The sequence below is a fragment of the Marmota marmota genome, unplaced genomic scaffold, assembly GCF_001458135.2.
Source record: "Marmota marmota marmota unplaced genomic scaffold, marMar, whole genome shotgun sequence".
In the NCBI taxonomy this organism is placed as follows: domain Eukaryota; kingdom Metazoa; phylum Chordata; class Mammalia; order Rodentia; family Sciuridae; genus Marmota; species Marmota marmota.
In genome coordinates this window covers 1,004,446-1,029,672 of record NW_025999899.1, presented here as the reverse complement: position 1 = coordinate 1,029,672, position 25,227 = coordinate 1,004,446, and the positions used below count along the sequence as shown (strand labels likewise).

The following is a 25,227-nucleotide window of genomic DNA, read 5'->3' as shown; positions in this document are numbered from 1 at the left end:
AGGAAAGGGAGTCCAATTCCCTCCACAGCTAACTCATTTCCTCAAGAAATGAATGAATCTCTTCATGAAAGCTGCTCCCCCATGACCTAAATGCCTCCCATTAAGCCCCACCTCCAACACCACTACATCAGCAACCAAATTTCAATTAGTTTGGGGGGAAATAAATGACATCCAAACCAAAGCAGCAACTGAGGTTCAATGCTGTTGAGGATGTCTGGGAGACAATGTAGAACATTCCTCAGAGTTGCCTGTCCTGAGTACAGAGGACCCCATCTGTTGTCAGCTAATGCTTTCTCTAGAGCATTAGCTTTGCAGTCTTTCTGGCACATCCCACTGTGGGCCATGAGAGAGCCCTCAGACAATCACAGGTGCTTATTGAAGGATATGATTGGCAGGTCCTGCAATGGTGGGTGTTGAAAAGATGCCATTCAGGAGACAACAGCATCTGCTCCGTTATCTATGATTTCCACTCCTCCTACAAGGAGATATCAAAATGCCCAACTTACAGATAAGAAAACTGAGGCTCAGTGCAGTTCATGGCCCAAGTCCTAGGCTTAATGAGGGCAGACAGTTGTGTCTGTCGGTTCACTCTTTATTCCCAGCCCCTAGAGTAGTGCCTGGCATTTGGAAAGCCCTGGATAAATATTTGAATGAAAAAAATATATATCAGAGAGTATGACTTGGTAAAGATTTGAACTAAAATCTTCTACTCCAAAGCCCTTGTTCCTTCTACATCACCTGCCAGAACCCACCATTATCTGCAGTTAATGTGCTATGTGGCTCAGAGTAGGTACCTAAGTCCATTCAGTTGTTAAATGAATAAATGATCAACTCTGTTCTGTACCATTAGTTCCCATCTTTTCCTCCCTTGTTTAGGAATCAGAGAAAGATATCAAAACCAGAGAAGAGAAAAGCTCCACCACGCACAATCCTGGAAAAATGACAATATGCACCAAAAATTCACACAGCTGCTACTTCTACAAAAACCTCATCCCAGAGGCCAGGATCCCCTGGCCAGGAAAAGCTGGCATCGTGATGTAGTGGAGGAGCAAGGACATTTGATTGAGATCCGTGAATTATTTGGCCCAGGCCCAGGTTTCCAGAAAGAACCTCATATTGTCATACTGCATGGGGCTCCTGGAATTGGAAAGTCAACACTGGCCAGGCAGGTGAGGGGAGCCTGGGAAGAAGGCCAGCTGTTCAGAGACCACTTCCAGCACATCTTCTACTTCAGCTGCAGAGAGCTGGCCCAATGCAAGTTGGTGAGTCTGGCTGAGCTCATCTCAGAAGATGGGACAGCCCCTACAGCACCCATCAGGCAGATCCTGTCTCAACCAGAGCAATTGCTCTTCATCCTGGATGGTATCGATGAGCCAAAATGGGTCTTGGAGAATCAGAGTCCTGAGCTCTGTGTGCACTGGAGCCAGTCACAGCCCGTGCATACACTCCTGGGTGGTTTGCTGGGGAAAGCCATACTCCCTGAGGCCTCCTTGCTGGTCACATCTCGGACCACAGATCTGCAGAAACTCATTCCTTCCTTGAAGCAACCACGTTGGGTAGAAGTCCTGGGCTTCTCTGAGTCTGGCAGGAAAGAATATTTCTACAAATATTTCACAGATGAAAGCCAAGCAAACAAAGCCTTTACTATGCTGGAATCAAACCCTGAGCTCTTGACGTTGTGTCTCATGCCCTTGGTGTCCTGGATGGTCTGCACGTACCTGAAGGAGAACATGGAGTTGGGGAAAGAACTCCCACCCACCATTCAGACCATCACAAGCCTGTGTATGCACTACCTTTTCCAGGCCTTTCCAGCTCCACACCTAGGGACACAGCTCAAGGACTTCTGTTCTTTGGCTGCTGAAGGCCTCTGGCAAAGAAAGACTGTGTTCAGTGCAGGTGACCTCAGGAAGCATGAGTTAAATGAAGCCATCATCACCATTTTCTTGAAGAGGGGTGTTCTCCACAAGGGCCCTGACTCCCTGACCTACAGCTTCATTCATCTCTGTTTCCAGGAGTTCTTTGCAGCAATGTCCTACGCCTTGAGGGATAAGGAGGAAAGAAGCCAAAGTCCTGATGGCCTTGGAGGTATGGAAGAGCTGCTAGATGTGTATGGAAGGAACAACCTCTTTGGGGCACCAACTGTGCGCTTCCTGTTCGGCCTCTTAAGTGATCACTGGTCAAGAGCAACAGAGAAACCCTTCACCTTCCAGTTGTCTCCGGAAAGGAAATGGGAGCTGCTGCAATGGGTGGAGGCCAAATCCCCACCAGGACAACCACACTCTCTGGAGTTTCTCCATTGTTTGTATGAGACTCAGGATGAGGAATTCCTAATGCAAGCCATGGACTGTTTCCAAAGAACAAGGATGTATGTCCAGACAGACATGGAGCTTCTGGTGTTCATTTTCTGCATTAAATTCTGCAGTCATGTGAAGAGGCTTCAGCTGAATGAGGGCCCACAGAAGGGACAAGGATGGAGACCCCCTGGAGTTGTCCTGTGAGTATCCTGACCTTTCCTCTCATCAGCTCCCACACACTTCCTGAGCACTGCAGACACTCAGGCTCAGCCCCAGGGGCCAAAGGATGATGTCACCATGATTTCTAACTGCCCCATCCAACCACCATTCTCTACCTACTTAAGTCTGCATGACTGGGTACAGTGGTGCATGCCTGTAATCCCAGTGGCTCAGGAGGTTGAGGCAGGAGGATAGCAGGTTCAAAGCCAGCCTCAGCACCTTAGTGAGGCTCTGTCTCAAAATAAAAATAAATATAAATAAAAAGGGCTAGCGATGTGGCTCAGTGGTAAAGCACCCTGAGTTTAATCCCTCAGTACCAAAAAAAACTCTACCCTCTCCAAGGATCAAGCAATCCATCTGCCTCTGCTGCTCTCTCTCTTGATATGCTGTCTCTCCAAGAAATGATAAATTTCTCTTTCAACTGCTTTAAGCACACCTCCCTCTCCCTTCCCATGACAATGACATTGACCCTGAGATCCTCCCCCATCACTTCAGGATACATGTCTATGAAGTGGAGTCCCCAATTTTTCCCTGCAAAACTGATTTCCTTATTTGCATCAATGGTGCCACTATTGCCCTGGACACTCAACCTGAAACACACTCTCTAAGCATAAAACAGTAGCTGTCTGAGTGGCCATCCAACCCCAGCAACACTGGGAACTTCCCCTGCCTGTGTTGCAGTATTGATCGTTCAGTATCAGTATGAGTCTATCTTCCCCCCTTAGATGGTTCATTCCAAAAATATTAGTTTAACACTGATTTTGTGCCATGCCCTACAAATTACAAATCAAAAAAACAATCCCTGCCCTAAGGAACTGGGAGAGAAAACAGTCATCCATCAAATAATTACAATAGAATTTGACGGCCTGCGATAATAGAGGTATGGAAAAGGTATTATGGGGGCCCAAAGAAGGGAATGAGCACACAAGTGAATCAGAAAAGGAGAAAGGCCCAGAGGAAAAAAATGTTTTATTTATTTGAGTCTTCTCTTTTCAGATTTTTAAAGCTTTTTCTCATAATAAAACCCATGTTCACTGTAGAAAGATTAAGATATGTAGATAAGCAAAAAGATGTATATTAATATCAATTGTAATTCCATCACTCAGAGATGACCATCATTAAGAATTGCGTTATTGCTGGGCATGGTGGCTCTCACCTGTAATTCCCAAGGCTCAGAAGACTGAGGCAAGAGGATTGCAGGTCCAAAGCCAGCCTCTGCAACTTAGCAAGGTTGTAAACAACCCATTGAGACCCTCTCTCAAAATAAAGAAATGAATAGGGCTAGGTGTGGCCCAGTGGTTAAGGGCCCCTGAGTACAATCCCTGACACCAGAAAATAATAATAATAATAATAATTCAGTTATGTCTTCTATTCATTTGAACCATGCTATGCATTTTATATCAGTCAGCTTTATTTTCCTAAAAGGTCAAGACTATCTTCTTGTGTTATTAAGTCTGATACAACAGCATTTTGAATGACCATGGGGTCATCCCTCAGGAGAGCTCTATGACTGATTTGACCATTCCCCTATTCGTGGGATTGTTTCTAGTTATTCTTGGTTGTAAACATGATGTTGGCCTTAAAGGATGTGGACACAGGTGTTGCAAGTGGCAGTGGCCTGATGTGCATCCTGGAGAGGCACAGAGGCAGAGACCAGATGGGGGACAAGAGGAACCAGGGACACCAAGGCCAGAGAAAGAGAGTTTGGAATGGATGGTAGCAGCATCCCATGGGAAAGTGGGAGGTATTGCTACAAGTGGAGAGGGAGATTTGAGAGGCTCCAAGTCAGCCAGGCCAGGCAGGGAGAACAGCCAGGAGACTAGAGTCCACCAACAAAAAAAATTCCAGGAAAAGGGGCTAGGAATATAGCTTGGTCAGTAGAGTGCTTGCCTTGCATGTACAAGGCCCTGGGTTCAATCCCCAGCACCACCAAATACATCAAGGCAGGATGAGAGGCCTCAGGTATCTATTTGTCTTATAATCAAGCAACATACATTTTGAAGAATCAGTTTTGAATTTTGCCCTTCAGGTAGTATAAAATGCTATGTATGAATCAACAAAATCCATCCTTTGGAACTTTAATTATTTGATTTATTTTATATTTATTTAGTTTTGTAGAGCTTGAATAACACATGTTTAAATTTTTGTTTCAGTCAACACTGGCCACCTGGAGAATCTTTTTTTTTTTTTTGGATGCATGTGTAGCATTTGTATTTTTGACATTTATATTTTAATGCTTAAAACTGCACTAGGATTTGGGAGAGATTCTGCAGTATCTTATAATCGTCACACACCCTGTGCACCATCCAGTGCTATTGCTGTCCTGATTTTGCAACTAAGGAGACTGAATGAGGCACAGGGAGGGGGACTTGCAAGCAGGCAGCTGGTTCCAGAGCCTCTGCTCCACACCTCTGCACTGCTTTGGAGACTTTAGGGGAAAAATGAATTAAGACTGGACTGTAGTGGGTCGAAGAGTTACTGGAGTGTGGTGATAGAGACATCTGGCAAGAAAACAGAAATGTCACTCTGAAACATGGAATAGAGCTTGAGCAGTTGAAGCCCTGTGCTTCAGTAAGCTTTTGCATCTCTGTGACCAAAATGCCCAACAAGTACAAATTAGAGGAGGAAAAGTTTATTTACAGCTCATGATTTCAGAGGTCTCAGTCCATAGATGGCCAACTCCATTGCTCTGGGCTTAAGGTGAAGCAAAAATTTAAAGATGTGTTATTCAAGCTCTACAAAACCAAGCAAGCTCTGGGCTTAAGGTGAAGTGGAGGAAAGCTTCTGAACTCAAGAAAGATCAGGAAGCAAAGAGAGGGAGGGGAAAGAGGCCACAGGGAAGGTGGACCTTTCCAGGGCACAACCCCAGTGACCTACCTCCTGCAGTCATGCCCCACCTGCCTATGGTTACCACCCAGTTCATTCAAACTAGAATGGACTGATAAGACTACAGCTCTCACAATTCAATCATTTCACCTCTGAATATTCCTGCATTAACAGGAGTTTTGGAGGGACACCTCATATCCAACCAAAACACCCCAGAAGCAAGTGAGATCATTAAAGTATTGGGTGAAAATGGAGAAAGTACATGGGTGGAAGTCATATAAGGCAGAGTCTACTCTAACACTCATGTGAAACTCATCATCCTCTCCCATCTGGGTTGCAAATATTCTCTCCTAGGACATTCCCTTTGCCATCTCGTTCCTGTGGAACTTCACCAAGGTCTTGCTGTCCTTAGAAAGTACAGGGGCCCACGAAAACCAACATGGAGAGTAGTAATCTAATCATATCCAACATCCCATCACAAAATCATCCTCAAACCGTCTCTCCTGGACTCTGTTCCCATCTCCTTTCTAGCCACTGGGACTCCAAAATTCTGTGCCAAAGACAGGTATGTCTTCATTGATGGGAGGAGGGCTGTCCAAATTTCCAAGCTCCTCCTCTATGCCAGGGGCTATGCTGAGTACTACAGATAAAAAGAGATACCAACTATCTTCCCCTGCATTCAGGGAACTCCCAGGCTCAGACAGAAACAGATGGAGAGGATGAGCACATCGGTATACTATTGGTAAGGGTTGTAGAATGAGGTACCACACAGAGGAGGGCACCTAACCAGGTTGGCAGGAGCAGGTGGAAACGTGGGTCAGTCCTGGCAATGGCACTGCCCACTGAGGCCTGGTGCTCAGGAGGACAGAACCCCTCCCTGTTGTGCAGTGCTGTGCACATAGACTCTGCACATCTGGGTCACATCTCTCCTGTTCCTCTCTGTCTCCCTCAGGTCCAGATGGGTCCCCATCACTGACAACAGCTGGCAGGTTCTCTTCTCTACTCTCAGGGTCAGTGGAGGCCTGAGGGAGCTGGACCTTAGTGGAAATTCGCTAAGTCACTCTGCAGTGCAGAATCTTCGTAAGACCCTGAGACAACCTCTGTGCTACCTGGAGACCTTGAGGTAAGTCTGGCCTGGGGTGTCCAATGAAGCAGTGAGGGGTGCGAGATGGGAGGCAAAGGCTGAGTCTTAGGATGAGAGACTAGTCTTTGTATTTATCACATACCCATTGATCCCCTCTGACCGTGCACTGTGATGAATGCCTGTGCTACTATGGTAAACACATGCACACAAAACCTTTTCCCGCAGTTTGTGAGAGACTGGCATTAAAGACCACAGCTAACAGACAAGTGACAACAGGCCCAGATAAAGCCTCTAGTGGAGAAAACTTCCTTGAGGAAGTAACTGGAAGAAAATCTAAAAATCACAGAGGATTTGACTAAGTGAAACCGAAGGGAAAATACCCCAGGCAGAGGGAATAGTATTTCTCTCCCACCTCTCCATGGAACCTCCATTCTACTTTTTTTGTGTATTTTTTTTCTTTTTAACCAACAAGTGAGATCATGCAGTGTTCTTCTATTCTGGCTTATGTCACTCTTGGGGTTCATTTTGACATCATTATATAAGCATGGAATGTAATTTGCTCCAATTCAGTCCCCAGTGCTTCCCATTTACCTTTCCCTTTTACTTCTCTCCTTCCTTCCCCTGCTCCCTTTCCTCTATACTATTGATCTTTATTCTATCTATTTATAATCTGTTTGGGGGAGTACCAGAGATTGAACTCAGGGGCGCTCAACCGCTGAGCCACATCCCCAGCCCTATTTTGTATTTTATTTAGAGACAGGGTCTCACTGAGTTGCTTAGGGCCTTGCTAAGTTGTTGAGGCTGGCTTTGAACTTGTGATCCTCCTGCTTCAGCCTCCCAAGCCCCTGGGATTATAGGCATGCACCACCACGCCAAGCTATGTATTCTAAATAAGTGCATTATGGATATACATAAAGGTGAAATTCACTATGGTATATTCATATATGTATTTAGGAATGTTTGGTCAGGTTCATTCCACCACTCCTCCCTTTTCCTGTCCCTCTTTCCTCCCCATCAATCCCTGTCCTCTACCTCACAAATTTCTCTTCCTATTTTCATGGCATTCTCTCCTCCTTTATTCCCCCTTACTTTGATCTAACTGCCATGAATGAGAGAAAACATTCGATCCTTAACTTTCTGGGTCTGGCTTGTTTCGCTTAGCATGATGTTCTCCAGTTCCATCCATTCACCAGCAAATGACATAATTTCGTTCTTCTTTATGGCTCGTTTTTCCATTATGTATATGTACCATATTTTCTTTATCCATTCATCTCTTGATGGGCACCTAGGCTCCATAGCTTGACTATTATGAATTGCACTGTCGTAAACACTGATGTGGCTACATCCCTATAATATGCTGACTTTAGATCTCTTGGATATATACTAAGGGATGGGATAGCTGAGTCATATTGTGGTTTCATTTGCAGTTTGTTTTTTTTTTTTTTTGAGAAATCTATACTGCTTTCCAGAGTATTTATATTAATACTCAGTCCAACCAACAATACATAAGTGTACCTTCCCCCCACACATACATCTTAGCCAACATTTATTATTATCTGTATTCTTGATAATTGCCATTCTGACTGGAGTGAGATGAAATATCAATGCACTTTTTATTTGCATTTCCCTGATTTCTAGAGATGTTGTACATTTTTTCATATATTTGTTGGCCATTTGTGTTTCTTCTTTTAAAAAGTTATCTATTTAGTTCTTTAGCCCATTTATTAATTGGATGATTTGATGGGGGTTTTTATGGTGGTTGTTGTGGTTGGTGTTGTTGTTTGGTATAAAGGTTTTTGAGTTCTTCATATATTCTGGATATTAATCCCCTAGCTAAGGAGCAGGTAGCAAAGATCTTCTCCCATTCTTGGAGGTTCTCTCTGCACACTCTTGTTTCCTCTGCTATGCAGAAGCTGGTTAATTTGATGCCATCCCACTTGATTCTTGGTTTTCTTTCTTGCACTTTAGAAGTTATGTTATGGAAGTCAATGTCTGTGCCAATATGTTGGAGTGTTAAGCCTACATTTTTTTTCTACCAGTTGCAGTTTCTTGTCTAATTCCTCGGCCTTTGATTCACTTTGAGTTGACTTTTGTGAAGCATGAGAGATAGGGATCAAGTTTCAGTCTTCTACATATGGATATCCAGTTTTCCCAGCATCATTTGTTAAAAGGCTATCTTTTCTCCAACATATGTTTTCCACACCTTTGTCGAGTGTCAGATGACTATATGTATATGGATTTCTCTCTGTGTGTTTTCTACTCTGTTCCGTTGGTCTTCATGTCTTTTTTGGCACCAATACCATGCTGTCTTGGTTACTATAGCTCTCTGGTATAATTTGAGGTTAAATATTGTGATGCCTCCAGCATCACTATCCTTGCTCAGAATTGCTTTAGCTATTCTGGGTCGAATTGCTTTAGCTATTCTTCCAGATGAATTTTTTTTCTAGTTTTGTAAAGAATGTCATTGGTATTTTAATAGGATTTGCATTGAATCTGATAATGCTTTTGTTGACAAAAGTATTAGTCTTTTAATATGACAATTTTGATAATATTAATTCTGCCCATCCAAGAAGAACATGGGAGTTCTTTTCATATTCTAAGGTACTCTTCAGCTTCTTTCTTCATATTCTGTAGTTTTAATTATAGAGGTCTTTGACCTTCTTGGTTAGATTTATTCCCAGGTATTTTCTAAGATTATTGGGAATGGGATATAGTTTTCCTAATTTCTTTTTCAGCTGATTCATTATCGCAGTTCAGGAAAGCAATGTATTTATGTATGTTGATCTTGTATCTGCTGCTTTGCTAAATTTGTTTATCAACTCTACAAGTCTTCTGGTGGAATTTTTTGAGGGTTTTTGTTTGCTTTTTGGAACGAGGGATTGAACCCAGAGGTGTTTAACCATTGAGTCACAACCCCAGCCCTTTTTATATTTTCATTAGAAAAAGGGTCTCGCTGAGTTGCTTAAGGACTCACTAAGTTGCTGAGGCTAGCTTTGAACTCATGATCCTCCTGCCTCAGCTTCCTGAGCCACTGAAATTACAGGTGTGTGCCACTGCACACAGCCTTTTTTGGTTCTTCTAAATATAGGATTATGTCATTTATGTCACTTTTGGATGTTTCTTGAAATACATTGAATGGGCTAGAATCAAGAATTCTGAGATTTTTCTTTAATGCACTTTCATGTAAAGTGCATTACATAAGAGCATATTACATAAACATAGGAGGAGTTGTAAGAGAAGAGGATGGAGAACTCAGAGATCTAGAAAGAGCAAAGCCAGAAGGAGAGCAGAAGGACATAGGATCAAAGACACCTGAAGGAGGAGCCTTGGGCTTCTCTGGAACAAAGGGACAGAGACAGATTGTGTGGAAACATGGCAGCTGAGGAAGAGAGGTTGAGGGACACTGAGGGTTTCAGGTCCCACAGCAGCATCCTTTAAACACTGCCAGGCACTGTCCTAAACACACAGCACACACTATCTTCTCAGATCTTTACAACCACCTTGCACAGTAGAGTTAGCAAATCCATGTTATAGGTAAGTAAGTGAAACTCAAAGAGAATAAAACCTGCCCATAGTCTTCTACTGGTGACTGACAAAGTGAGACCTAAACCAATGTCTCTCTGGCTCCAGAGCCCTTATACAGTTCACTCTTTCACCCTTAGCCAGATAACCTCAGCCTCTTCAATGAAGCCTGAGGCCTGATGTCCTTGGTGGTCTGGGGAGAGGTTGAGATTTGAAGAAGGAGAATCCCTGCAGATGAAGAGGACCACAAAAGTGGCTCCTTGAGATCCCACCCACAACTTATGTGCACACAGCCCACCAAATGCCAGGTTTCCCCTCCCAGCAGTCACCAGACCCATGCACCTTGTCCCAGAGTGGGCGCAAAACTCAAGCCAGAAAGCATGTATGTGCCCATGGTTCTACTACCCAATCCACAGCAGATGGGAGAACCCCACCACCACCACCAGGGTATTGCCAGGATGCATGCGGTATCCAGATCATTAGTGGGTGAGTCTTGTTCTCACCAAATTACCAAATGAGCCATGGTTCTAAGTGCACCACCCTTATCCTCCCCATTCCTGATCCAGTCCCACACTGGAGACAGCGGACAACAGTGGTCACTGGGTTGAGGAAAAGGCTAGCTGATACCCTGTGACACCAGGAGGCAAGGAAGTAGGAAGCCAAGAACTCTTCTAGCTCAGGGAAGGAGAGAACTGACTTGAGATAAGAGCATATATAAGCCAAGATTCTGTTATTCCATCAAGCTTTGCTTCCAAAACATAAATTCAAAGATAAGCATATTTAAAAATCCAAGATGGCAGCCACCAAGAATTAAACCCCAATCATGGGCCCTCCTAAGCACTTGGCACTATGTGACAAGTACACTTAGTTGTGGACCTGAGAAGCTGACCCTGTCTCCTCTCTCATCTGCTTTCTCAGTAAGTGGCAGTAGCTCCAACTCCATATCCAACCCTGGTCCCAAAATCTAAAGAGTAACTGAGTGTCATCTAGTCTCCCAGAAACATCTCCCCACAGCCATGACTCTGACCCAGGTGTTCATTCTCCCACTATACCACCTGCTTCTTGCATTGCCCCACCTATCACCCTCCACTTACTGTCAGGGATCTTTCCAAAGTAATACAAAAATCACAACTGTCCTCAAGAACTTTCATAGGCTCATCAATGCCCACTGAATAAAGTCCAAACATTGAGACCTACCACTATCTTGGTATCCTCAAACTTAATCTGTATGCCAACGAGATTAAACAACAAATGTACTGTGATTTCACATCCACCTTGCCATCCAGGAGTTCCCCCCACAACCACCCTCACCTTAGGGAGCCACCCATTCCAGGCACACCTTCATCCTCCTTCTTTTCTCAATCACTCATTCCTCTGCCTTCAGTGACCTTGACTTACCCCTTTTTTGATGCTATTCTGTGCATTCATCTACAGCCTTAAGAAATGCACTAACCCAGGGGTGGGAGTGTGGCTAATAACAAAAATGGACAAAACACATGGATTTTATATTATGAAGAGGAAGGAACACAAAAAAAGTCAAATAGCAAGTAAAATGCATTGTATGTGATAAGGGCTGTAGAAAAAGCAAAGCAGAATAAAGTTGTGGGGAATCTGGGGGTGCATGTATAATCTTGAATAGGCAGAGCAGTGAGCAAGACTTCATCAAGGTGACTTACCATTGAGCAAAGACCTGAAGTTTGTAAAGGAATGAATCATGAGGTACTGGTTTGTTCCAGATTGCTCCAGGCAGAAGAAGGAGCAGGTGCAAAGGCTCTGGTGTATTTAAGAAACAGGGAGAAGTTTAGTAACAATGGAGCTAAAAGAGATGGGGACAGAGATGACAAAGATCCAGATCATCAGGATGGATCCTGGTGACCAGGATAAGAACCTTGAATTTTACTCTGAGTAATGTGGTAAAGCACTGTAGAGTTTTGATCAAAAACTGACCTATTGCTATTTGTTTCTAAGTCTATCCCTACCGTAGCATGTGCATTTCTGGGGACCTGAGATAAGAGGTCTTATAAACCTCCACCTGGACCACAAGTGTGGCCCCAATAGGTGCTCCATGGTTGTTTGTGGGTATACATTGAACCACAAGATGATAAACTTGAGGTCATGGATGTGTGTGTGTCTCCTACAGGTTGGCCAGCTGTGGCCTCACCGCTGAAAGCTGCAAAGACCTTGCCATAGGGCTGAGCACCAGCCAGACCCTGACTGAGCTGGAGCTGAACTTCAACTTGCTAACAGATGCTGGAGCCCAGCACCTTTTCCAGAGTTTGAGTCAGAGGTATTGCAAGCTACAGCGATTGCGGTAAGTGTTCCTCTTTGAGAGATACTGCCTGGTGAGGGTGGACATGGACAGTGGAGAAAGAAGCTGACCATGTGGCAGATTAAGAAAATGGCAGAGAAAGGGGGGACCTGCTTCGTGGGATACGGAGGAGCTTGCAGAAACTCAATGTTCTGTGGAGGCTCAGGAGGATGCTCACCCACACCTGGGCTGAGATGGGGTGGGGGGTGACCTCAGGGCTCCACATGCAACAAGAGAAGCCAAGTCCCAGTGTACAAGCCCTTCTCAAACACCTATCTTAGTCACCTTTGCTATTGTCCCATTGGTAAAAGAAGATCTCCTGATATCCAAGCCCAGATTCTAGGGGAGGAAAAAATAGACTCTAGTTCTTGATGGAAGGACACTACCATGGGGCACAGGTGCAAGGTGGGCACCAGGAGAGAATTTATGTGGCCAGTTCACAATCTACTACAGAGGATGATGGTAATAGCACAAAAGTGGATTGCTCATGTCTCCCTAGTCTCTCTGGAGCCCCTTGCCCCCTGATGCACAAAATCACACACACACATGCACTCAGGTCTCACAGTTGCCATCAGGTCTCCTTTTGGCTTCTGCCTGAGCCTCAAGAGATGTTTGTTCACATCTTCAGTCCTACGTGCATTTGACCTTCCTAAGGTCAAATCTTCTGCTTCACGGTGCTGTTGCCTGTTCTGCTACTCAATAATCCTGAGCAAAGAGGTAGAGGGGATGGGAGGATGGAAAGGGGAGCCACTCGGGTCTCCTTCTAACACCAGGGATCACCCATCCCTAGAAGGCTAGGGTAATATTTTATCCTTACTACATCTACAAAAGACAAAATGGGTCAAAGGTTAAATTACTTTTATAAGGCTGCATAAGTGGGAAGCAGTAGCACTGGGTTTTGAATCCGGGTCTGACATCAAAGCCTGGTAGTCCACTTTCCAAGTGCCCCCTCTTCACCAAGACCCTTTAAGGACTAAGTGACATGCTACCAGGTTGGTTTGCAAATAAGTCCTGAGTGTTCTGCTGTGAGCAGAGCAGATCAAGTTGTGGAAGCTGAGGGCAGCAGAAGTTGAACTCAGACACCAAGAGCAGAGGAGCTCTAGACAGCAATTACCTAAAGAAAGCCTATGTATACATATTGCACATGCACAGCCTCTTCCTGTAGAAAAGGTCCCAAATGCTCTTCTGAACCTTGACTCATCATTAAAAGCAGATCTTAGAGATGGTCCCACATCAATACATATAGTTGCTTCATTCTTTTTAATGGCAGCACAGAATTTCACTACCCGAATTCACCATTAGTTTTTTAATCACTTCCTTAGGCATCTGGGTTATCGCTAATCTTTATCACCATAAACAGAGCTGCGATTAATATCCTCCTCTATGTATCCTGAGACACAGTGTATTATCTGTAGACTAAACTCTGAGAATTTCTGGGTAAAGACTATATGTAATGCTAATTTTGCCTTCTAAAAAGGATGTACTAATTAAGGGGAACATTGTTGAAGCTGGGCACAGTGGCACACACCTGTAATCCCAGTGACTCAGGAGGCTGAATCATGAGGATCACAAGTTCAAAACCAGCCTCAACAACTTAGCAAGACCCTAATCAACATAGTGAGACCTTGTCTCTAAATAAAAAATGAAAAAGGTCTGGGAATGTGGCTCAGCAATTAGGCACCCCTGGGTTCAATCCCTGGTATCAAATAGCTGGGGATAGGTATTGTTTACCAAAACTAAATAGGACACATAAGCCTCAATCCCAAGCACCTACCACCAGCCCCTTCTCAGTGAATGTCTATAGCTACCCCACTTCTACAAAGGGGAAAGGGGGCTTTATCTGGAAAAACAGAGTAAAACCATCCTTCCACTCCATCCTTGCTTCTCCCAGATGAGCCATCCCATCCTCTCCCTATGGAGAAGATGGCCATGAACAGTAAGAATCAGGTTTTCCCGGACATCATGGAATATGAGCCCTTCTTCAAGCCCAGAAGCAGCAGACCAATGGATCCCTATGTCCATTCCATTTGACCTGCAGCTCGACTATAAGAGATACAGAGTTATCCAACAGATAAGACAAGGCATTAGAGCTTAGCACTGCTCAGAGCAGCATGCAGCATGTCAGACCTGGCCCTGGCTTGGGCCAGCATATGTACCCAATATTTACCCATATGTACTGGAGAATATAGGAAAGGCCCTCGATTCCAGTAGAACCTATCATATCCCCCTCAACTTCTGTTCATATATTAGAAACTCAGTAGTTTTTCTCCTAGACTGTGGATCCCCTTAATATTGAAACCCACCAGAGCATCCTGTGTCCACTGACTGAGTATTTGGCCAAGCCAATGTGGTTAACAACTAAACCCAGACACACCAATGGGACATTGAGTAAATTGTTCATACAAGGTGGATACAGTGCATGGGCAGATTTCATGTGACTCCCACAGGAGCATAAAAGGGAGGTGGCCTGCATCCTGAATGGCTCCTGGGTTGCAAATTAAATTTAATAATTTAATGATTAGTTTTCCTGAAAGGAAAATTAAAACCTCCCAGATTACCACAAGTCAGGAAGGTCTTTATGTTCCTTTAACATCACTTGGGAACACCAAAGGGCCACAATAATTAGAAAAAGAGACCAGACCCCAGTTACCCAAAGGAATGAGTCCTCAGGACAATGACCAGTGGTCCGTGTGCGTCTCTCCGGCAGACTGGTCAGTTGTGGCCTCACTTCCAGCTGCTGCCAGGACCTAGCCTCTGCACTCAGCATCAGCCCCAGACTGTTGGAGCTAGACCTGCAACAGAATAACCTGGGCGACCATGGAGTGAGGCTGCTCTACAAGGGGCTCAAGCATCCAGCCTGCCAACTCACACTCCTGTGGTAAGAGCCCTGTGGGTCCTTTCTGGTCAGGGACAGGGGTAGAGGTGGGGTGCTGAGAGATGGGACAAGGGAAGGAAAATGGATAAATGCATAGCCCAGGTGGCCTGGGCACCTTGTCATCTGTGCCACTCATACTGTGTGAGTTGGATAAGTCATTTATCTCGCCTAAAACTTGGTTTCTTCATCTATGTAATGGAAATATCATGCCCACCTTTTGGGTTATAATGAACTGCATATAAAAACAAAGATGGTACCAGGAAGAGAATTGAGCATGATCACATGATAATTATTGGGGAGACTGCATGTTCTAAGGGTCTCTCCCATGTTCACCTCATTCCAGGGTAGTACTTCATCCATTATTTACTCATACACCAATGCCTGGCAGGCTTCCCATGTGTCAGGCACTGCCCAGGCCCTAGGGATACAATAATGAGCAAACAGAAATGGGCCCTGCCCTCCCAAAGCGTACACTCCAATGGGAAAGAGAGTGTCATTGACCACCTGTCAAGACACCAATGTGTATTTACAAGCTCTGTTGAGTGCTATGAGGTACAAGTATGGAGTATTAAGAGAGTGCAATGCTGGGAGAGGGTGGAGTTGGATTGAAGGGCCAGGGAGGGCTTCTCTGAGACCTGAAGGAGAAATAGGAGTTGACTGGGCCAAAAAAGAGCAAAGGCACAGTATGAGGAAAGGCTCTGGAACAAAAGGGGACTTGAGCCCTGGAGGGAGGGCCAGGCAGGCCCTACGTAGCTGAAATGAAGTGAGTCCCAGCCCTATAAGGTCATGCAAGCCAGCAAAGTCCCCATCCTGTAGCCGTGGAGATACCTGCCCTTCTCCAAGCAGCCACCACCACACTTTCCACCATTTCCTCTTTCTTCTACCTCACTGAACACAGCCCCTAGACCATTTCTAGCAGAACAGTTCTCTACAGCTCCCCGCCAGGGCCATGTGCTCAGAGAACTACGGTTTAGAGCCATCTGGTTCTATCTGGCTCTCAGGAGGGGTCCAGAAAGCCTGTACCTTCAGGCTTTCTTCAGCCAGGCCTTCTGCCTTGACTCCCAAACCTAAAGGAGTAGTTGGGCAAGATAATGGGAATGAAGAACTTACATTCAGGTTCTCCCGTGGTTAAAACTGGCCATTTACAACCAGGGGAACTCTACTCTGGGTGCTAGTGCCTTGGTTCCCCACAGAGCTCTTTCAGAAGTCTCTCCAGAGCTGATGCTGTGGGTAGATCTGGATTCAGATCTTGCTCCCTGAAATTCTGAGATGGCTTCTGCATCCTCCCTCTTGGAGCCCAGGGTGTGGTAAACGGGGACAAGCTTCACTTCAAGAGCTCCATCTTCTTCCCCCAAAGAACAGTTCAACAGCAGTAACGGTGACAATGCACAGCTTTTGCAGATGTAGGCTCTTTTCACCCTGCCTCACCATGAGCAAAGCAGGAGTGACCAATCCCAGGTTGTAGATTGAGGACACAGGGGCCCAGAGAAGAGAGTAACTACTTCAAATACAACGGAAACGCCAGGACTCTGTCCTTCCAGCCTCTGGGAAGGAAACCCCAGACCTAAGCCCTAGGTGGTCACTCTGAATAGCCATTCTGTGGTGGACACTGTGAAATGTAGCCCAGAGTCTCTTCAGGAATGAAGACGTATCCCTCCACCACTGGAGATGCGATGGCAGCTGGCCACAGGGATGTCCTGTGCCAATGAGCGCCACCTCACCCAAGGACATCCCCTTCCTGGGATAGCCTGCATCCAATGACTGACCCATGTTGGGGTGTAAACTCCCAGTCCCTCATCCCAGTTCCAAAGTATCATTTCATCCTGGCTTCAGAAACCCCCGTGAGCTAGCCAAGGCTGCCATTTAGACTGTATCACAGCAGTTTACACCCCTGCCCAGTTCTGCTGCCCTCCCTCCCCTTGTCCTGGTGTTGGCCCAAGAACACTCCCTAATAAACCTCCTCACTCTACCTCCAACTCAGAGCCTGATTTCCAGGGAACCTGTGGCAGATTCCTTTAGCAGGTGGTGGAACCCAGGAGCTGGGTCCTTGAGGAACTTAGGATCACAGGGAGAATCCCAGGAGAACCAGACCCCGCCCCTGTGCTTGCAGGCTGGACTACATCCCTTTGAGTGACCAGGTGAGGGAAGAGCTGAAGGCCCTGGAAGAAGAGATACCCAGGCTGCTCATCTCCAGCAGATGGTAAGGGGTGGACCAGGTCTCCCTCTGACCCACCCAGGCCCAGGGCTGAGCCCTTGTCGCTGGTCCAGAACTAAGAGGTGGACAAAGGGTCTTGGGGTGGTGGGAAAGACAAACAGATAAGGAATGGCCACCGGGACTGGAGATTTGGAACAGTGAAAACAATGACCATAAGGGGGAGACAAAGACAAAGACACTGAGAAACCTTTGGAGGGAAGACCACCATCACATCTCCCCTATCACCACCACCATCACCACCCCCACCCCCTCCCCACCACCACCCCACCACCCACCCACACTGTACCCATCCCCTGGACTTGAGTGAGCACCTCAGAGCAAGAGAGTCCATCCTCCACCCCAGGGAATGCACTGTAGCCCCCATGTTCTCTTAGTTTGCACATTTCAGCACCTGACTATGAAATCCTTCTGTCCTCAAGTTCCTGGAGGCTGTGTGCCTCACCATTAATGGAAAGAAAAGGGCTCCTAGGCTTAAGCCACAGAGTCATCCATTCATCAGAAGAACATGAGGCACTATTTGGGGATCTGAGGACACAAAAGTAAACAAGACACAGTCCAACCCCCAGGAGCTCAGTCTGTCACTGGAAGGGGTGAGGGAGGTCCTGGACAGGAAGTCCTGGACCTCAACTCAGAATAATGAGGTCCTTGACATACATCAGAAAAAAAGAATTTCAATGTGTCAGACAGGCACAAGAAGAGATTTGTTCACAAAAGCAAGGAGTACATATTCAAGACAGAATGTGGGCTATCTTAAGTGAGAAAGCACTTTGGGGATCTTGTGTTCTTTAAAAAAAAAAAAAAAAAGCAAACTTTGTAAAGGTTGGACTTGGGAAGGTATGGGGAGATGACATTTTTTATGGTGGTCTGGCTGTTCTCAGGATCTTTGACATTGTCTGCATTATCTGATCAATAGATAATGTTTGGAACGTTCCCTATGTTACAGGTTACTTAAAATATCACATCTCCCTTTGCTCCATCTGTTCTAAAAGTACATGGCACATTTTCCTGAGTGAATTTCCAGTAACACTAAGATTGTGAATAAAGATTTGGAGACTTCTCAGAAATTTGGGAGTGACAGGCCTCAGGGAAAAAAAAAAATGGTTTGGGAAGTAACAGGCCTGTGAGGGATCCTGGCCTAGGATGTGAAAGTGTGAGGAACTTTAGCACAAGGCTTTCAGATTAAAGTGACAGTCCCCTTTTGCTTTCTTTTGACTCTTCTCTATCTCTTATGTCTTCGATTCTATCTCAAGTCCAATAGAGAGACAGGTACAAGTCCTGCCACAAGCCTGTGTAATTGCACCTGGGGTTGGTGTGAGCACCAACCTGTTTGATCTTGTCCAAGGAGCTGAGGGAAGTTCTGAAAGATGGGGCAAGGTCAGCTGAACTGAGAAGGGGGAGGATTCCAGACAGAGGCTCTGAAGCAGAATATAGCTTGGCTCCTTTGAGGAGTAGCAGGAGGCCAGGTATATGGACAGTGCCACTCAAAGTGTTGTCCACAGACCAGCAGCATCAGCCTCCCCATCACAGAGGAACTTCTCAAAAACGCAAATTCTCAGGCCCCTCTCCAGACCTACTGAATTGGAATCTCTGGGGTGGAGCCAGTTTCCCTCAATGGAATCTGTTTGAACAAACGCTCCGTTCCATTTTTAAGCACACAGAGTTTGAGAGCCACCTGTCTAGAGATCAGTGAGTAGGGAGAAAATGGCCCAGATGGGGTTGGAGAGAGACAAGGGCCATAGCAAGGCCCTTTGGACCATTTTAGGAACTTCTCGTTCCCCCGCCCCCTCCCCTAGAAGCAATAAAGAGACATTACAGGACTTTCACAGTAAAATGATATGTTAGATGCATATTTTAGTATCAGCTACTGTGCAGAAAATGCACTGGAGAGAGATCCAGAGCAAAAGCAGGGAAACCTTTGGTGGGATGCTGTAGTGGTTCAGGCCACAGATGCAAGGTCCTGGGACTAGAATAGAGGTGCTGGAGGCAGAGAATGGAGAACAGAAAGGAGAGCTACTGGGAGGTATTATCAAGGTGGTCTGCTGTGGGCAAATGTCTTACTTTCTTTTGTGCTGCCATAACAGGATATCTGAGACTTGGTGCTCTATAAAGAACAGAGATTGTTTCTTACAGTTCTCAAGGCTGGGAAGTCCAAGGTGGAGAAACTTGCATCTGGAAAGGCCCTTCTCTCTGCATCATCCATGGCAGAAGGCAGAAGGGCCAGAGACTACATGTGAGAGAGAAAAAATGAGGCTGAACTTGCTTTTATAACAAACCCACTTCGGCCTCAACAAATCCACCCCCTGTGATGATGACATCAACCTACTGATGAGAGCACTGCCCTCCTAACCTCATCATGCTTAAAAAGCTCCCACCTCCCAATACCATTGCATAGGGGATTAACTTTCTTATGCATGATCTTTTGGGGACACATCAAACCACAGCAGGGAGGAAGGAGTCAGGATGATGCCCCAGTTCTAGCATGGATGCATGTGTGGATGGAGACCATTCACTGAGACAGGGACTATAGAAGCAGTATGGGACTGGATTTGAATTTAGATAAGTTGAATTTCAAGTGGGGATGTCATATAGACAACCCTAGCTTTCCCCAAGATCTGAGGGAGAATGAACATCTCTAGCAGGAAGCCAAGTGTGATGATCCCTATTGGGGACCCGGATGAAGGACAGATGGGTGAGAACATGTCCTCACTCAAGCGGCAGAGACCACAATCAGGTATTTGAAGGGACTGGACTGGGAGCATCATGATGGAGTGGGTACCTGTAAGATATGGGATGATCTCCATCTCCCTAACTCTGGAGTAGGATGGGGTTCCCCATCTAGAAGGGTCCTGCCTCATGCAAGATATTCTTGCAAGACCTGGACGAATTTCTGTTTCCCTCTCTCCCAGATTTGGGGGCTGCTGCTGCCCCTCTCCAATGTCTATGGCATGCATCAGACTCTGAAGCAGGGCCTTGTCCCCCATTCTGGGCTCCTGAGTTCAAAGAATCACCTCTCCATCACTGCCCATCCATCTTTTGATCTGTCTACCTAGGGCATGCTGAAAACAGTGACACCTCTGGGATTTTTGTTGTTGTTGCTGCTGTTGTTGTTGTTTTGGTACCAAAGATTGAACCTAGGGGGCACTCAGCCACTGAGCCACATTCCCAGCCCAATTTTGTATTTTATTTAGAGATAGGGTCTCACTGAGTTGCTTAGCACCTAATGGTTGCTGAGGCTGGTTTTGAACTTGTGATCCTCCTATCTCAGCCTCCCGAGCTGCTGGGATTACAGGCGTGCCCACCGCGCCCAGCAGAGTGACACATCTGATCCAGTGGGAAAGGGGAGGTGGACAGAGGCTGGGTCAAGGGTCAGTGGGGGGATATTCTCAGATAGTGGACAGCCCCAGGAAAGCCTGCTGTAGGGGGCTGGGGAGAACAGACAAGAGAACATACAGCTGACCACTGTCCTGCCTATTCCAGAGGAAAGCTCCCCACAAGTAGCACAAGTAGAACCCTTCCATCTGTCTTCTCATGCCTCTAATGAGGACTTGCACATGGAGCTTCTGGGGACTGAAGATAACTTCTGGGGCCCCACAGGGCCTGTGGCTACTGAGATGGTAGACAAAGAGAAGAGCTTGTACCGGTGAGTGAGGGGTCTCTGCCTGTCTCAGGCTGGCCTTCTCTTCCCCATTCCCCCTGGGAACTCTCCCCTTACCAAATCAGCAGGAAGGGACAGGACTAAGATCCTGGTTTTGTGCTTTTTATTATGGGAAAAAAATATGTTTTATTATGAAAAGTTTCAACCATACACAAAAATAGTACAAGGAACTTCCACATCCCATTGCCCAATTTCAGCCGCCATTTTGCCAAATTCAATTATTCTCTTTTATCCTTTTTCATTATTGTTACAATATTTTATTTTTTAATATTCTTATTGGTTGCTTTTTTTTTTTTTTTGGTGATGCTGGGGATTGAACCCAGGGCCTTGGGCATGCAAAGCAATCTTATTAGTTGTTGATGGACCTCTATTTATTTATTTATATCTGGTGCTGAGAATCGAACCCAGGGCCTCACACATGCTAGGCAAGCACTCTACCTACCACTGAGCTACAACCACAGCCCCCTGTTACAATATTTTAAATTCAAGACATTGGGTTATTTTATCCTTAAGTATTTCATTTGGCATACCCAGAAAATAAAAATACTTTTTCTTCTATAACCACCATGCCATTATGACATCTAACAAAGCTGACATGAGTTTATGTCATCTAACACCCAGACTGTATTCTAATTGGCTCGGTTATCTAAAATGCATGCTTGCCGGTGATCCAAACAAGATCTGCTCGTTATATTTGGTTATGTCCCTTAACTCTCCTTTAATCTATGTGCTTCCATTGTATTAATAGCTATACTATGTGATAATTACCTACTGGAAAGGGGGAACCCTAAGATGAATATGGTAACCCTGCCCTCCAAGCATTTGTAGTCTCATGAGTCATAAATGCCTATAATCAAAATCATGATCTCTTATATAACACATTACCACTCACCAAACACTGTCAAAGTATATGTCTCTCAGCTGATGGGAGATAGTGTCACTCCCAACTTGCATTCACAGAAAGTGGCATCTGTCTACCCGACCATGTGCCACCTGGAAAACCAAGAGAAAATCTCTTAAGATCTCTAAAAAAGCATTGTTTTTAGCTCCAAGGGTTATCGTTAATATCAGTATGTAGATTGCTATTAACTACTGGTGGATAGGTCCTTTAATAATAAGAACGCTTGCTCATTTCATCATGGTTGTCATGATAATAGAAATAGCTAAGGGCTCCCAGGCCTCTATGCTGACGTATATTAGATGACTCATCACTCACATCCCTATTATTCCTATTTACAGTCTGAGGTTATAGCTGCTCCGCTCTGTCCACAAGCCCCTGCCCCCGGGCTGCTTCCAGTAGGTGTTTGAGGAGTTTGTGTCATTTAGTATCATCTCCCTCTTCTTCCTAGAGTTCATTTCCCCATGGCTGGCTCCTACTGTTGGTCCAACACGGGTCTCACCTTTGTGGTGAGAAGGGCGGTGACCATCGAGATTGAGTTCTGTGTGTGGGACCAGTTCCTGGGCAACACTATCCCAACGCAGAGCTGGATGGTGGCAGGGCCTCTGTTTGACATCAAAGCTGAACAGGGAGCTGTGGCCGCTGTGTACCTGCCTCACTTTGTGGCCCTCCAAGGTAAATGAGGGCAGATTAAGGAGGAGGGTGGTAACAATGGGCCTGAGAATATAGAATAATGGATGATGAGAAAGGAGCTTGTATCTTCCTTACTAAGGCAGAGAGTAAGGTTACAGAGGCAGAGACTGAGGTTTTCCCTCATTCCATTCTTGCCTGGAGATAGATAGATAGATAGATATTTTTTTAAGTATATGTCTCTCAGCCTTATAATTATTTTTTTAAGAATTTTTTTTAATTTTTTTCAGTTGTAGTTGGACACATACCTTTATTTTATTTATTTTTATATGGTGCCGAGGATCAAACCCAGGGCCTCACACGTGCTAAGCTAGTGCTCTACCGCTGAGCCACAACCCCAGCCCCTATAAATATTTTTTTAATATTTATTTTTTAGTTTTAGATGGACACAATATCTTTATTTTACCCATTTATGTGGTGCTGAGGATCGAACCCAGTGCCTCATGCATGCTAGGTGAGCACTCTACCACTGAGCCACAACCCCAGCTATAATTATTTTTACCTAAGCTTACCTGAAAGTTTCCCTAAATAAAAAATGATCAACCCTAAATCACAATATTAACTAGCATATTAATGTTAAGTGTTCTTTAGTCCTCGAACACCTACTGGATGCAGCCCTAGGGCAGGGGCTTGTGGACAGAGATTGTACCACTCAGGGTTCCAGCAAGAGACAGGTGAGATGCTCAGTTGAGATTTTCAAGGAGATTTTTAAAGACACGATTATGTCAAAGTAAGGCAAAGTGAACTAACAGGGAATATTTAGTAGCCAGGGCCTATCAACAATGGTAAGCCATTACAACCCTGTAGGCAGGGAGAAGACAGAGTTGCCCAGTTCCACTGGAGAGCTGGAGTCATGGAAGAGGGACTTCCTAAAAGAAGACAGTAGTTATAAAGTCTTCTGTCCCCAGTCACCTCCAAAGACTTCCTACAAATAAAGTGGCAAATACTATAGCCTCATGGTAAAAAAAAATCTCACTATCATTAACAACCACCACAAGTAAGAGCCAGAGGAACCACCAGGTACCAGATAAGCCCTTTAAATGCTTCAGTTACTGAAATTATCAGAAATAGAACAGAGAAAAATTGTATATAACATGCTCCAAGAGATAAGATTACTACGGAGGTGCATGCCTGTAATCTCAGCAGCTCAGGAGGTTGAGGCAGGAGGATTACGAGTTCAAAGCCACCCTAAGCAACTTAACAAAGCCATGTCTCAAAAAATAAAAGTGCTAGGGATGCGCCTCAGTGGTAAAGCATCCCTGGGTTCCATCCCTTGTACCAACAAAATAAATAAATGAAACAAACAGGGCACACAGACCCCTGTTCTCCTCATGGCCTGCCCTCTGGCAAGGTGAAGTCCCTCATGTTTACTGTACTCACTCCTTTTATCCACCCATCCAAGGAGCTCACCCAGACTAGATTGCTGGGACCCATATTGGCTCTCTGGGACCAATACCTTCTGATTGTACAGCAGTAGAGAGCCCCAGATCTACTCAGGTTCAGCAAAATTCATCTTCAAAAGATCTTACTACTTTTTCCTTCCCAGACCCCAAGGGTTCCCAGGAGGACTGAGCCAAGTTGTTTGAGGAAAGAACCACAAGAGTCGAGTGATGATATAGTTGGTCAAGCTGCATTTCCATGATAATAAGGAAGTCCCTGCTACCCTAAGACAAAAACTTACTCAATCTTCATAACCACAATAGGAGGTCGACTGTTCTTGGTTGCACTTTTCAGATGACGTATGGGGATGTTTTGTAGTTTGCTCTGAGCTACATTGCTAGGAGTCAAGTTCAGGCAATCCTTATCATTTAACCGCTCTGATGGACAGTCTTCATGTATGAATCCCACTGTCCCTCTTTGAGCAGAAAAGTCAATAGCTCACCTGAGTCTGGAAGGTGTGGACAACTCTCAGCAAAGGACAGGGCCAGGGTGGCATCAGGTCACAGGCCCAAGGGCAGGTCCCACAGAAGTAAGATCCACCTAGAGAATGGGAGCAGCAGTGACCAAGACAATTGCTGGGCATGAGGCTGGGGAAAAGGAGGGTAACATGGTGCTTCACCTGACAGAGCACTTGTGATCCTTAGACAGTGATCTATTCGCTGTCTATCTTCCTTGTTGGACCACAAGCTCCAGCACTGCAGTGTTTATGTGTCCCAGTTCCCAACTACATCCATGGAGCATCCATAAGTAAATAGAAGGCCTTGGCCCCAGGCCTTGCAACAGAAACACTCTTACCTCTGATGGCTTATTCTGAATATGTCTAATGAGACCAGCCAAAGGCAGCTCCAGGCTGAAGGTCTTGGTCTTCCTGCCAATGATACTCACCCCAGTCATCCCTCAAGCTTCTTCCCCTTCAAACCACAATCTTCTCCCTCTAGTCTATCAGACGAACACACTGTTGGTCAGGAAGTTGGGAGAAGGAAATTCTGCTACAGTCTGTGGGAGGGACAAAATATGTATTAAAGAGAATTGACCAAATCATCTTAGATGGCCCAGGACCTTCTTGATCTTAGCACTGAAACTTCTGCATTCCAGAAAACTTCTCAGGATACTGTAGCAAGAAAGTAAGCCGGAGAATCAGAGCACCTTCCAGAATTCAGTCAAAATTAGAGCATCTGTAAGTGCCACAGACTATGGTCAG

General features: G+C 45.4%; 1 protein-coding gene across 3 annotated transcripts in view; it reads left to right on the top strand.

Moving 5' to 3' along the window:
* Nlrp1 (NLR family pyrin domain containing 1) overlaps window positions 1-25,227 on the top strand; it is a 42,555-nt gene that overhangs the window by 6,517 nt on the left and 10,811 nt on the right. For 2 of the 3 annotated variants that reach the window (XM_048798378.1, XM_015506000.2), the window contains exons 5-12: window positions 877-2,494; window positions 6,292-6,462; window positions 12,086-12,256; window positions 14,961-15,131; window positions 17,239-17,328; window positions 19,980-20,074; window positions 20,821-20,983; window positions 22,348-22,571. In XM_048798378.1, coding sequence (XP_048654335.1) covers window positions 877-2,494; window positions 6,292-6,462; window positions 12,086-12,256; window positions 14,961-15,131; window positions 17,239-17,328; window positions 19,980-20,074; window positions 20,821-20,983; window positions 22,348-22,571 — 2,703 coding nt within the window. The remainder of the gene's footprint in view (window positions 1-876; window positions 2,495-6,291; window positions 6,463-12,085; window positions 12,257-14,960; window positions 15,132-17,238; window positions 17,329-19,979; window positions 20,075-20,820; window positions 20,984-22,347; window positions 22,572-25,227) is intronic. The other variant, XM_048798377.1, reaches the window with a different exon arrangement.